This window comes from Fusarium sambucinum, chromosome I, assembly GCF_050947815.1.
Source record: "Fusarium sambucinum isolate potato_lamoka chromosome I, whole genome shotgun sequence".
In the NCBI taxonomy this organism is placed as follows: domain Eukaryota; kingdom Fungi; phylum Ascomycota; class Sordariomycetes; order Hypocreales; family Nectriaceae; genus Fusarium; species Fusarium sambucinum.
The window spans coordinates 9,412,156-9,425,474 of record NC_139294.1 but is presented as its reverse complement, the minus strand read 5'-3'; the positions used below and the strand labels follow the sequence as shown (position 1 = coordinate 9,425,474).

Here is a 13,319-nt window from a genome sequence, read left to right as displayed (position 1 = left end):
GCGCAATTACAGTGTGCAAGCCCATATCGAGAGACGCAATGCTTTGATTATGAATCTGGACGGTTTCCCGCATATTTACAATCACACAAACATACTGCCCTAACTCCGAAAGCTCCGATCAGTTACGAGTTATTATCGCCTCTGACCCGACCCAAACCGATCACGAGGTTTTCCACGACGTTCTGTTTGATCGCAACTCGAGGCATTGACATTTTGTGTGAACAGACACAAACTTTTTTTTTCTAGTTGAAGCCATGTTAAGACAGCCATTTCGCGGCGTGCACGCGCCAGCACGAGCTTTTGGCCAGTCAGCTCGACAGGCAGCCTGGAATGGCGCATGGGCAAGGCATTTCACGTCGCAGTCAGGAAACCAAACTGGGCGTCAGATTTGGAGATGGAAGACCGGGGCCCTCCCCTGGGAAGGCATGATGGCCCGTCTAAGGAGCACCCGCTTTACACCAGGAACCACAACAACGCCAAGCATGCTCCAAGGTGTGTTGAGGCGTGGATTTCGATTCACAACGAAGCGCAAGACGAACAAAGGGCCGACCGTTGGCGAAACCGATGAAGCCAAGGGCCTCAGTGCCAGACTTAGGAAACTCACAAAGGAGTATGGCTGGGTGACCGTTGGCGTTTACCTTGGGCTGTCTGTTCTGGACTTTCCTTTCTGCTTCCTGTTTGTCAGAATGGTTGGACCTGAGAAGATTGGTAAGATACTGCCGCGGCCTCAACCATATCCGTCGATATGACTGTGCGGGTCTTCTTCGTTGCCAAACCGATTGCTAACGTGTGCTGCTGGCGGGGTTAGGTGAGGTCGAGCATCGTGTGATGTCAACAGTCAAGCAGATGATCCCCGATTCTGTTCGGGATGCTTGGCACACTTACTGGCAGTCTTTCCGGAAGGCTGAGGCCAAGGCCTTGGGCGATGACGAAATTAGTGACAAGATGGAGATGGCCACCTGGGGGGTTGAGAAGGCTCAGGAGCGTAATCGCGTCGATGCTAGTAAGTGCAAACCACACGCCTTTCCCCTGGGTAGAAGGAGAGAATGCTCCCGTTCACTCCTCCTATGGGGGTGGGAGACCGACCGCTGGGTCAGTTGGTGAGAAAGGCTAACGACTCAATCTTCTATGACAGGCTTGGCAACTCAGCTGGCGTTGGCGTACGCCATTCACAAAAGTTTCATCTTTATTCGAGTGCCTTTAACGGCAGCCGTAACGCCCAAGGCTGTCAAGGTGCTCCGATCTTGGGGCTGGAATATCGGAAAGAAGAAGGCGTGAGTGTTGGAGATGGTATCATGACGGTTCCAGACTGAGAACCGACCAAGCCTCAGAAGACGGAATCGATCCATTTATGAAACGTCTCGATTCTAGTCAGAGCCACTCAGCCATGTTTTTTTTTGTATAATTAGAATTACGCATAACAGTTGATGCTGGAGTTGGGCTTCACTATAGAGTTGATTGTATAGTACTGTACTCATATTTTCTACCTTTTCGCTGTGCATGTAATCGTCGTTGGCTGTGGCTGGATCGCAGTATTTGAAATCTTGGATTCTGGTAGATCGAGTGAGTCCGGGTGCGCCGAGCCTGCGATCTGTTACCGTTACTGAACGTGCATTCAGGTACTGGCTGGCTCAAGATGGTATAAGCCATCAAACTCAAAAGCAACGGCGGCAAATGGGAGTGACGCAAGTCATGCGTACAATAGGAAACGGGCACGCGTGGTCAAGCCGCAGTTCGATAATAGCCATGGCAGAAGGCTTGGCAGATTTGTCTCTTGTCTAAGCTCCAAGTAGGCGAAAACATGGCGCCCTTGACAACGTTGCAGCGTTGCAGCGTTGCAGCTATAGAGATTTCGGCGCAATATCCCCTCTACAGAGCTTATTGAGGCTTGTTTGAGGTTCTCGTGGCGCATCTTTTGTCTGGGTTGACGGCTGAGACTCCGGAACGGCCTAGCCTCGAAACGCCAAGGAAACCCTGTGACAGGGGAAAAGAACGATCACATATAGTTAGAGAAGCTAGTTAGCTAGTTGGTTAGTGAAGAACCCGGAGGAGAAGAAGGCTAGAACTTTTAGAAGAGGCGGTGATTACGGACGGATTGACTTTTTGTCGTCTCACTCATGTTTGACCCACGACATGTGTACAATACGTTCTAGCCCGTGTCATGCCATGGCTGGCCGTTGAACAAGTGATACGCCGGCGAAGGAACAAAGAGCGAAGAGGCGAAACAAATGATTTCGGCGATCTAGAAAAGACTGGAAAGAACCCCGTTCGAAGGAAGTGGAGCTGTTGATGGCGCCGAAGTAAAAAGATCCTAGCTGAGGCCTAGTCTCGGAGGCTTTAGATTCCCTTGATCACTGTACGGTCCAAGTCAGGCAAGGCAAGACAAAACCAGTCAAGTCAATGTCGGCGTCAGTGTCAGTCATGATAAGTCCCCCGGACAGAAACCCCTTGCAGTAGTAACAAAGCGGGCTTTAGTGGACGGAAATAAGAGTTGGAGATGAATGGTTTGTTTCGAGTAACTGGAGAATTGACTGGGATTGATCCTGTTCCACGTCTTTTAGTTCGATCAAGTGGAGAAGAACTTGTAAGAGAGTTTCTTTTCATGTCATGTCATGGTTTGATAGGCATAGCTGCCTACATATTTGTATCGGCGCCAATTCGCGGCTCCGAGAAAAGGGTAAATTGGAATCCTGATCAGTAGGTAGGTACCTAGGTATCAATGACACAAGGGGTATTGCTCCCCACTGATTACGTACGGTTATGTAATGTGATATTCATGTTGGGTGGACGCGAGTCGTTATTTCACCGTTCGTGAATCAAACTCTAATATTTACTTCTTTGATGATATCGTATTTACCTGTGCCCGTAATCCTGCGCCGCCATGAGACCGGGCGGGTAGGATTCAACAGATCAAGAACGGTAATCAACCCGCCAACCAACAGAGTACAGTACAGCAAAGCAAAGTCAAAACCAAGAACTTTCTTACAATAAGAAAGTGAGAAGGTAAAATGTATTGACTTTTATGGATAGGGTACGCGACAGTAGGTTTGTGTTTGTCTGGACAGGGGATCCCTGAAATGATCGGCTCAACGGCCCAAAGTAAACGACTACAGTAACGGCTTAGCAAGCAAACATGAACAAGAACAGGGAGAGCAATTGGTGCTCAAAGAATAGAGTTTGGTGATGAAGCAGCGATGGGCACGCTTAGGATACAGCCCGCAGGGGTTTCAAATGTTAGTTCGATACTGAGTTCCATTTTATTTATAATCCTAGAAAAAGACAGGTTTTAAAGGTATAATAATAGAGAGAAATAGATAATATTCTAGATATAGACCTCAAGATATTAAATCTAGTATTTTTCTGCTATTTAATAGCTCTATTATAGAGTAATCTATTGAAGAAAAAGCTAAGTGGCAAATATCGGTCTTGCGCTAACATTTGAAACCCCTGCGGGCTGTAATAGTGGACGGGGTCGTGAAATTGCTTCCTACAACCTACTGCCTATATGGTATTGGGACAGACTGAAAAAAGCGTTTGGACAAGACTTGATGGTCCAGGCTCAAAACAAACAGATCTAGATATCTGTACTCTGCCCAGATTGCAAAATAGGTATCAAGACATATACTATATTTTCCAAGGATCAGGTGGCGGTTGACCATGTGGGAAAAAGTGGTCCTTCCCCCTTCTAAGTCGGGTACTAAACTCATGTTCCTGAGCCAAGCCTAAGCCAGCAGACTGAGGTATCTCTAAACTATTCCAATATTATTGATAGGAGGCCCCAGAGTTGCACCAGTAGATACTATTGGCATCACCCATAACGTGGATATGTCACAGATTCAATATCCGCTCAGCCTCCTGGTTCCAGACTTTATCTCGCTACCTCGGAAGTGCACAATATTCGGCTTACACCACACCATTATCAGTACAATACAGAAGTGCATGCACACATTTATGAGTGGATACAATATGTACAAGATTCAGGGTAGGGTTGGCATTGACATTAACATGCATGGATCCTGATCCCCCACACATTCTCCGGGACAAAGATCTCAAGCGGAACCATGTGGTGGACCAGGCAAACATCATCCACTCCCAGGCAGTCCACTATAATGAGGCAGTAACTATGTATTGACAATACGACTTGTAACAAAGCACCCGGTGATGTGTCTGTTACTGTCTGACCGGTGAGACTAGCGGACTATTGCTTTGTCGATCAGCCCAGGTATCACAGGAGGCTGCTGCTGCAACATCGGGGAGACATGCATGGAAATGAGACTGGAAATAATATGTCGCTTGTCACTTTTGTTGTCACACTCTCAATGTCTTGGCGTTGGTACCGTATTGGGTGTCCTGCCGCGGCCATTTCATGCATGTGCATGTGCGTTTACGCTCAGGCTTCTTGTCAATATCGGAACTGAGCATATGCTCTGTGATCGTCCTAACCTAGGTTCAAAAATGAAAATGCATGATGAAATAGGGGAAACTTGGTTTTGGTTTTGATTTTTGATTTTTGGGTTAGACTTTGACAAAGACATGAATCACAACTGCACAATCAAAGTCAAAAATATGTACCCAATCAAAAAGGCCCAGACTTTTTTTCCTAGCATCACAAGTTGAATAACTACAGCCCGGCGGTAAATTACTCAGTCCCCCAACTGCCCCGAAGCACCTCGGCTGGACGGGCACCGCGTCTAATCTTCTATTACTGCCTGCCTACCTTAGTTACCAGGTGGATATGACGACGTGAGGCTGACTCGATAGAGGCACGGAACAGTCCATTAGCCAAATTACGACCACAAAATACAGTTCAGGACGGTACCAAACTAATTAGCTAGACGATCGAGCGCCTACGTCGTATAGTCAGAAATGACCGCGTGACGGAGGCACCAAGCGGTAGACACCACCATGAATGGCGGAATAGTCGGTGAAGCAAAGCAAGTATCTTGTTTGCGTTAACTAACCACCTAATAAATAAGTTTGTTGGGTACGAGAGTCAACTTGCAGTTACGACGAACCTATACCTACCTACCTACACCCAGCGCCAATGTAGCCCGATGGGTACAAAACAATTAGACTTTTAGGCGAAGTTTGGGCAGCACCTTGAGTAACGAACCAGACAGGATAAGGTGACAACCGTACGGGCTCAGGTAGTGAGACTCGGAGACAACTCCATTCAGTACTGATGAGCTGTAGGGATTGAGCAGATCAAGTCGGCCAACACGGTGGATCTAATGCCAGCGTGAGTATGTACGTTAGTACCTACAGTTACCTAGAGAGAGAAAAAATGGAGCGTAGAGTTTATGTTCTGCAACCCACACGTTGGTCTCAACACTAATACCTGCTGTCTGTCGTGTCGTGTTTGATGAGTTGTACGAACCCTATTTCAGACTAACGAGCAAAAAGAAAAGTCACGGACAACAAAACAGTCAGAGGCCTAATTACATGCACGCAATCAACCGGGTAGGTACCTAGGTATGTATGTATGCTGCATTGAGTGTGTAGCGGATGGCGTGGGGAGTGGTTGCATTGCATTTCCGGTGCATCACCGCCGGCTTGTCAATCATCTGCTATCCATTAATTAGTGTGCAGTCAGTGCATTGACTGCATCATCTGCCATGGATCTAATTTAGTTGTCACGGTATGACGTCTCCCATCTAGGAACCCTGAATTTATTTGGCAACGCACAAAAGCTAAAAAAAAAAAAAAAAAGGCCTGCCAAAAGTCGATGTAGCACAGATATCACTGTTAACTTTTTTGCCCTTTGAGTTGCGTACATGTCATTGGCCTCAGAGGCACTTGAACTCTCGATGGCTGAGGAATGGAATCGACAGGGACAAAAGCTTAAGAGATGGACCATGGCTTGATCTGGGAGGTATGAAGAAGGCCGATGCCGGTGCTAGAAAGAATCCAGAAGCTTTGTGGGTATCAGGGTCGCCAGCTCCATGGCGCCGTTGACCAACACGCCAAGGGCTTGGACAAACTCCGAGTCGAGCACATAGGGCTGCTTGGCTTGGCCTGACCCAAGCTGAAAGCTCAGCAGCATACATATATGTGTAGGTAGGCAGGGAATCAATAGATCCAGACAAGAAACATTGGATCGTTTATGTGGCATTAGTCTAGCTGGGGCAGGCTGGCTGACTGAAAAATGCATCTACTCGGGCGCTTTCAACTGCTCGTTGTGTACAGATGCAAACCCTAATCAGTTCTTTCCAGACCGCATTTTCAAGATGACATAAACGACGTAATTCATTACACAAAGAACAAATGATACTACCAACTTTAGTAACAAAGTAGAACCTCATTATGGAGAGAATAGTAGTAGCCAAGATGCTAAGCAATATCACATTAAAGGTAAGTCTGAAGGATCCATCTGGATCTGCCAACACCCCCATTTGAAGTCAGGAGGAAGAGTCTAACCCTATAGGGAGACAGGTACCAAAGTCAATCGCGCTTAACAGTAGATGGTTGCCTCTTTTGGGTTATAGGTCCCCAGGCAATTGCGATTGTGGTATGTACTTGTGGTTGCCGCGGGTGTTGGGGCGTAATGCATGTATCTCCACTAAATGTCAGAAGTTCATGCCTGCCAGTTTGGTAAGCGCCATTCGCCCTCGCCTCGCCTCGCCGGGGGCACCGCACTTTCCTAGTAGTAGGCACTGGTTGAGCTAATCAACACCCACTGTGTAAGGGCCTCCCTACCAACCTTTCTCTTTCGGGCATCTTCAGAACGTTGCATGCTCGTCTAACATCAGAGAAAGTGAACGTGAAGAAACGGAACCCCAAACAAGAGGACCAACCCAACTTCCGCGAGTTGCTATTACATATAACTGACTAAGATTTCAGGGCCCACGGATTATGCTTTGCAGTCCACTATCACAGCATAACCATCCTGGTCGTTAAAGATACCGACCAAGTCGAGATTTTTTGAAACATTATTTCCGAGACAGGACAGGACGGCACGGGCAATGGACAATTAGGGCAACATCCATCAAGTCGAAACTCGGCTCCACCACAACTGATAACTGCCACTCATGTCAACGTCAGGCCAGGTCGGTCCACTAAACGCTGGTCATACTCTGCCAATTCTGCATTGGTGTACAGAGTACCCAAAGAGGGAACTGCGTTATCTAGATTACTTCACGACGGTCCGTTCCAAGACCGTCAGTATGTTGTTTCGCGCCACCGTTCGTCTATGGACCTGGATCTGGAGATCTACAGCAACAATATTGAAAACTTGCAAATTCCTTATTTCCACCCGCCTTGGGTCATTTCAGACCAGGTTTCCTACTCAAGTGGCCCCAGTTGCACTTGCAATACCGAGTCACGCCGAACCAGGTCTCATGAGGGTCTGAATCCAAAAAAAAAGAAAAAAAGTCAGAAGTCAGAAGCCCATTTCTGAACTACCTGGCCTTCTGGTGCAAATAGACTTTGGGTCCGGCGCACTTCACTACGTTTCTCGTTATGGCGTAGCTGCTTTTTTGTTTTTCTCTTCCTTTTTGCCTTTTGCCTTGTACCCCTTCCTTGGTTGGTCGCCTGAGTGGCTCTGATACCCTTTACCTTACCCTTCCAGGCCCCACGGCTTATCGTGACACTCCCCTGCCTACATACACTACGACCGAAGGGAAGCAAAACTTTAAAAGAAAACCAAAAAGAAATGCCCACCATACACCCAATTCCTTTGGTCCAAGTACTGAGTACTAAAAATGTGCGCCGCATCCTTTCTCAGCGGGTTTAAACTTTTCTTACACCCCTGCTTTGATTTGTGGTCCCCTTTTTCCTTCTTCTCAATCCCTTTCTTGCTCTGCCGTGCTTGCTCTTTTCCCTCGCATAATGTCCATTTTGATAGACATCGGCCGTCCAACCCACACCCCCATGGTCAAACCTGACGCCCCGGGACGATCCATGGCTACATCTATGGCGGCGGCCTGGCAGACAACAAGAAAAAGTGGAAAGGTAAAGGCATACTCTCAAGAAGCCAGCCTACGTAACGCGTGGTCAATGGCAAAAAACGCATTCTGAGAATGAACAAAGTTGACCGTACCGATACTACAAGCGGCGGATGCGAGCTTGTCGTTGCTGGAGCCGAGACCCCGTCCCGTCACGCTGGTTCTCAGGTTAGTCTTTGGTATATCTCATGCCTGGGTGAGTATAAAGGAAAGCCGTTTGCTCCGGATTCCTGGGTCAGGGCTTTTGATGAACTACTTCTCTTCTCACCATCATCAACATTTCCACCATCATCAATTTCCATCTTCTGCGGCGTTGATCGACGTTTTTAGAGTTGCATTGCCAATTAGTATTCAGTCTTACTGTCCATCCGTATCAATTACCTGTCATCGACAAACATACATATAGCACCCTTGTTGCTTTCCGTCACCAGTCACACAGACAGGACGAGAAAGGAAAAAAGGACGACCAGAGCACAGCAAGGACAAGGCCTCTCGCCTCTCTACTGGGATTAAACTGACAAGGGCCATAACCACCAAGACCATAGACAAGGACCCTTTTCTTGTTCACGCCCCGACACATCTCGGGTTCTGTTTGGACACAATATAGCAACTATCGCTGTCGGTGTAAGACAGACGCCAACTCAAAATCCCCGAGACGGACAAATCGAGCCCGTGCCATACCTATCACCTGCCTGCGTACATACTTGCATACACATATACATACAGTCTACTGTACCACAACCGTCCCACACTCGCTCTACAGTACAGTTTGGCTGGAGCAAACCTTCAGGCAGGGCTACCTAGCTACCTGTTGACCCCTGTCATAACTCGATCCACTTGAGACGTTGTTCCAGATCTTGGGCAGGCATTAATATCATCACTACCAGCCTGTCAACCCACACGAGCCACTCGCCCCCCTCCCTACCCCATCCTGCCTCTCCACTTGTCTAAGTTACCTACTTTCCACAAGGGCAGCTCTATTTCCAGCTCCTAGCCTGGAAATCTCTCTCTGATACATGCGCGACTCGCCTGCATCAAGCCCATCCACTCCTCCGGCTTATATTAAACATACAAGTACTACCATGATGTCCGTCGCTCCCCAAGAATTTCAATCACAGTCCTACTACTATCTCCCCTACCGTCCTGTCTCTTCCCATCGCCATCCTCAACAACAAGATATTTCCTACTTCACCTTCACCAACCTCACCCACTCACCAACTCTTGATTCTACAACTACCGCCGCAATGGCCGCTACCGCCGCTGCTAATGCACGATCTCAACAAGACGCCAGTGTTGCACAGGCCCTCGAGATCGCCCGCGAGAGTCCTGATGGTTCATCGGACCCTACTATCAGCAAAATACTAGAGGGTGCGCTGGCACGAATCTGGAGCAAAGTCACAGAGCATCCCGACTCGTATGTCATGACAAGAGACGAGTTTGCTGTCTTCAACTTCTTCCAGCACCGATTTACCGGCAATAAGATGGCACTCAGCGCTCGCAAGCGATTCTGGGATAACACCCACGCTTGATTTCTCCTCAGGATCACACTCACACAAAGCGGCGTCCTGTCCTGCCATGTTCCGCTCAAGAATGGCTCGACACATCCGGCGCTTACCATTCACATAAGCAACAAGGTGCACGCACATCGTCCACTGCTGATAGAACCAAACTTCTCCCCTTCTTTTTGCTTTCCATCTTCATCTTCGTCAACGATGATACGACACTTGGACATGAGTATCCATGCATGCTCACACCTATTACCATATCAATACCCACAGAGGCAAACGAGGCTTTGCCCAAACCTGATTTCATTATCCGAATTTCCGATGACTTGCCTATCACTTGTACGAGCCCTCAGGTTTCAGCTCTCGCTTCTTGACAATCACCGAGCTGGGCAGTGGATAATGGCAAGACATAGAGTCTAACACCCCTGTGTGTTTTGCCCCGGAGGAAGTTACCCGCCGGGATTGAGATGACCTGGTATCCATTGCAGGGCTTTCCAAGTCATGGCAGGCCGGAAGATGCCCATCAGGTCGATTATGCCCACTAAAGCGCGGAAGCCGAGAAGAAGAACTGGAGAAGGAAAAGAGAAACACCAAAAATCAACATCGAACCCACTCAGTGGAGAAACCCTGGATGATCCGCCACAAAGCCCCGGTTCCTGAGTCCGAGCCTGTTAGCTTGGTGGGTCAAGAATTCTGCCATCCAGCATCATTCGCATGGCGCCCCGCTTTCTGGTCCTACTGGGGCCAATCTCCGGTGATACTGCCCTGCACTTATAGTGTTGTCCATGTCTATGCGACCTGTCTGTGTCTACCCTGTCGCCTCCTAGTATACAGGGCTGCAGAACACAATAGAGTGGCGTTTCCAAGGAGTGTCTTTGTCTTCCTTCCATTCCTTCTCGACCAAGCCTTGACTCATGTAGACAAATCTACGTCGCATCGTCTCAAACTCTTGATGACGATGCGGGTCATGCCGGTCTTTGGACTGTTTCCAACAATTGCCCCTGTGTTCGTCGTTAACTTTGTCCTTGACTCGTTACCGCTGTATAGCGGAGGCTTATTGTTTTTACTCTTCGTTTCATTATCTTTTCCCACTTTTGCCATGACTCTTCCTTCTGGCTACTTATGTTTAACTCTAACGAATCGTCTTTGGCTGCTGGCAGTCGCCTGCTCCTCTGAAATCGTTTTATAATTTCGTCCACCTTCGAGTCATGCTTTATGGATACCATTTGGGTTGGATTCAGAGCTATAGTACTCGACTCTTCTTCACCTTATTTTTCTTATCCACTTTTGATCTCATGTTTTTTCAAAGAAATTTTTGTATAATAGAAATACCACATGGCGTACAGTTGCAGTTTTGTGTTTTTGAAACATTAGGCATATTATAGACTAACTCACGAAATCATGCTTGACCAAGCAAAATACAAATCATCATTTCCGAACCTTTCTATCTAATGTGGATAACCATTTGTTAATATTGAAATCATCTAGTTCATAGAACTGGCTCGCTTGGCGCCTCACCACCTGTGTATTGCCTGTTATGTTGTGCTTTCCCTTGATAAGCCAGACAATACAAGCGTCCTAAGACAAGTGTCTTATTTCGGCAACATCCCGCCATATCGAAGCATCTAGTTAAGCAGGAATAGCATCATACTGCGTCAATATTGAGAGGCTTTTACTGCCACACTAGCTGGACATGATTATGTGCATTTCCTACTGTTGGGTTGTCTTGCACCTTTGAGTTTACACTCACATCACTAATTGTTAATAGCCTCTCACTAACACCATCAGCTCAGCTCAGGCATGTGCATACATTATCAATCAGAGGGGGGGGTATTAAAAAAGTTGACCTCCGAGTTTAGAGGTGTAAAAAACAAGCAATCGAGAAATGCAACAAAACAACATGAAATTGTTCACTGACTTTCCCTTCCAAATTTCTGATACCCAGAGAGGAGTGAGTATAATGGATTGGTTGCTGAGAAATCATATCTTTTCCAATAAAGGTTACCCAACGCTCCGGTGCAGATCTATGATCTGCAGTCAGTTGATAAAAAAAACATCCGCTAACGCATCCCACATCCGGGCACGCAGTTGTGGCAGTTAGTTGCAGCCCTGCCGTTGTACCGCTCCGAGACTCCGATCCCGGGGCCGGTGCCCGCCCCACTTCCACCGACGTTGGGACATCCACTTCCACCAGGATGAATAGGTGAAATCTTGTGAAGCTTTCGTCAACTACAATGCCAAAAGGTCAATAACTTTCTGCCTGAGTATAACTGAGTCTTCAAGATTCAATCAGAACGCATGATATATCGTATAACATTTATACCAACGCCTATTTATGAGTGTTGTCTAACAGGGGGCCTACCACATATCGTACCAACTTGCACTTCAGATCGTACGGATAAAGCTACCTGACCGGCCGTGGGAACTTGAAACGCTCAATAATATCCAGAGGAATGTAAAGATTGTGGAACCATACAATCGGGTGCTGTTGAGGCGTTCTGCTTTACCGGCATCTCAGACCAGTGTAGTTGACTTCAACTGCTGTATGACCTTTCGCCAAGAATAGCATTTTGATCGTGCGGAAGTCACTTTTGACTTCTTAGACCAGCCTTGATGAGCCTATGGACAATGCTAAAACCAAAGCCTACAGTAGGCATCACATTTGGATCCGTACATAGAATCATAGGCGTTGGCTCGCCGTATTCAATGATCACACCGCCATTTTCATTAACGTTGCGCCACAATATTGCCTTTCCTAGACTCTATGATACAAAAAGGCTAGAGTCCATATGAAATACGGTCTTTTGGGCAACACCGTCAAAGGACGGAGTTAGATCAGGGAATTGTAGTTCCGTCAGCACCCATCTCGGGATCCCGACTGGGTTGAGGGGGATCAGATAGAGTTTGGATATGAGCCGCTGATGCTCCTTTCTGCATATCGTGCCCATAAATGGAGAGCGGCCGCTTCCACACTTATCTCAGGGTCGGAAAAACGTTGAAGGCGCTTGCGCCAGGAAAGTTTATCTTCGAACTACCAGCAAACCGAGCGAACACCAGGCCCAGCACCAGTATTTGATCGTCACGATGCTCTATAGCTAAGTTCTTTTCGCTTTTAGTGTTGGATGTTGTGCATTGCATGTTCCTGGATACCCACGGCAAGCAGTTGGCTCCAACCTCGCGGATGCTTAGCTGTGATCTAAGGCCCAGTTATTATTTTGGCCTCGGCGATAAAAAATGTTGGTATAGGATTGCCAGGTGGAGCGACTGCATGGACAGGAAAGCAACCGACTCATTGTATCACTGAGATGCTCTCTTCGTTCTCCCAACGCTTGGCTTTCGTTGCAGTGAAGCTGCAGCAGGCTAGCTTCTCAGTAACAAGGCTCATGGCCATGGCTACTTACTGAAGAACTTCCGACCTAAAGGCTTGCGGACGACCCTTAATTCGGACGTTGAGGTTTCAAACGTCACTATCGAAAGCCTGGCTCGACCCAATGGCCACATGTGGCTTGATAACGTGAGTGTGACGCCTACTGTGCTGTGTAGGGTGCGAGACCAGCTGGAAGGGTAAGGCGTCTTAGCTTCGAGCCCCTGTGCCAGTTTCGTTGACAGTGACCCTTTTGGGTAATCCAGAAAGTCGGTAAGTTGAATGTTTGAAACTCTAATTCTTGAGGAGGCGTGTAAAGGTATCAGATGCTGGCCAGCTATATAGAAGCCTGACCAAATTCCAGAAGGATACCGGAAGAGGCAAAGTTTTCTGCCCCAAGAGGAAAGGCCAGTGCCATGAGATTCTGGCCATGGTGCAAAAGTAGGCCTGGCGAAAGCGATCAGATCAATAGTCTGGCACCAGGTAAAGGTTATTTGCCTCACACCC

At 47.6% G+C, this 13,319-nt stretch overlaps 2 protein-coding genes across 2 annotated transcripts; both read left to right on the top strand.

Annotated features, from left to right (window-relative positions):
- Positions 1-254: 254 nt before the first annotated feature.
- FSST1_005796 (uncharacterized protein) lies at positions 255-1,278 on the top strand (the record flags this gene model as incomplete). The annotated part of the gene is made up of 3 exons (XM_083232106.1): positions 255-708; positions 809-1,003; positions 1,136-1,278. 3 exons carry the CDS (start codon positions 255-257, stop codon positions 1,276-1,278), a joined length of 792 nt encoding a protein of 263 aa, XP_083089226.1.
- Positions 1,279-9,025: 7,747 nt separating this feature from the next.
- FSST1_005795 (uncharacterized protein) lies at positions 9,026-9,472 on the top strand (the record flags this gene model as incomplete). Its single annotated transcript, XM_083232105.1, has 1 exon — positions 9,026-9,472. The coding sequence occupies one exon, from the start codon at positions 9,026-9,028 to the stop codon at positions 9,470-9,472; it is 447 nt and encodes a 148-aa protein (XP_083089225.1).
- Between the last annotated feature and the right edge of the window lie 3,847 nt (positions 9,473-13,319).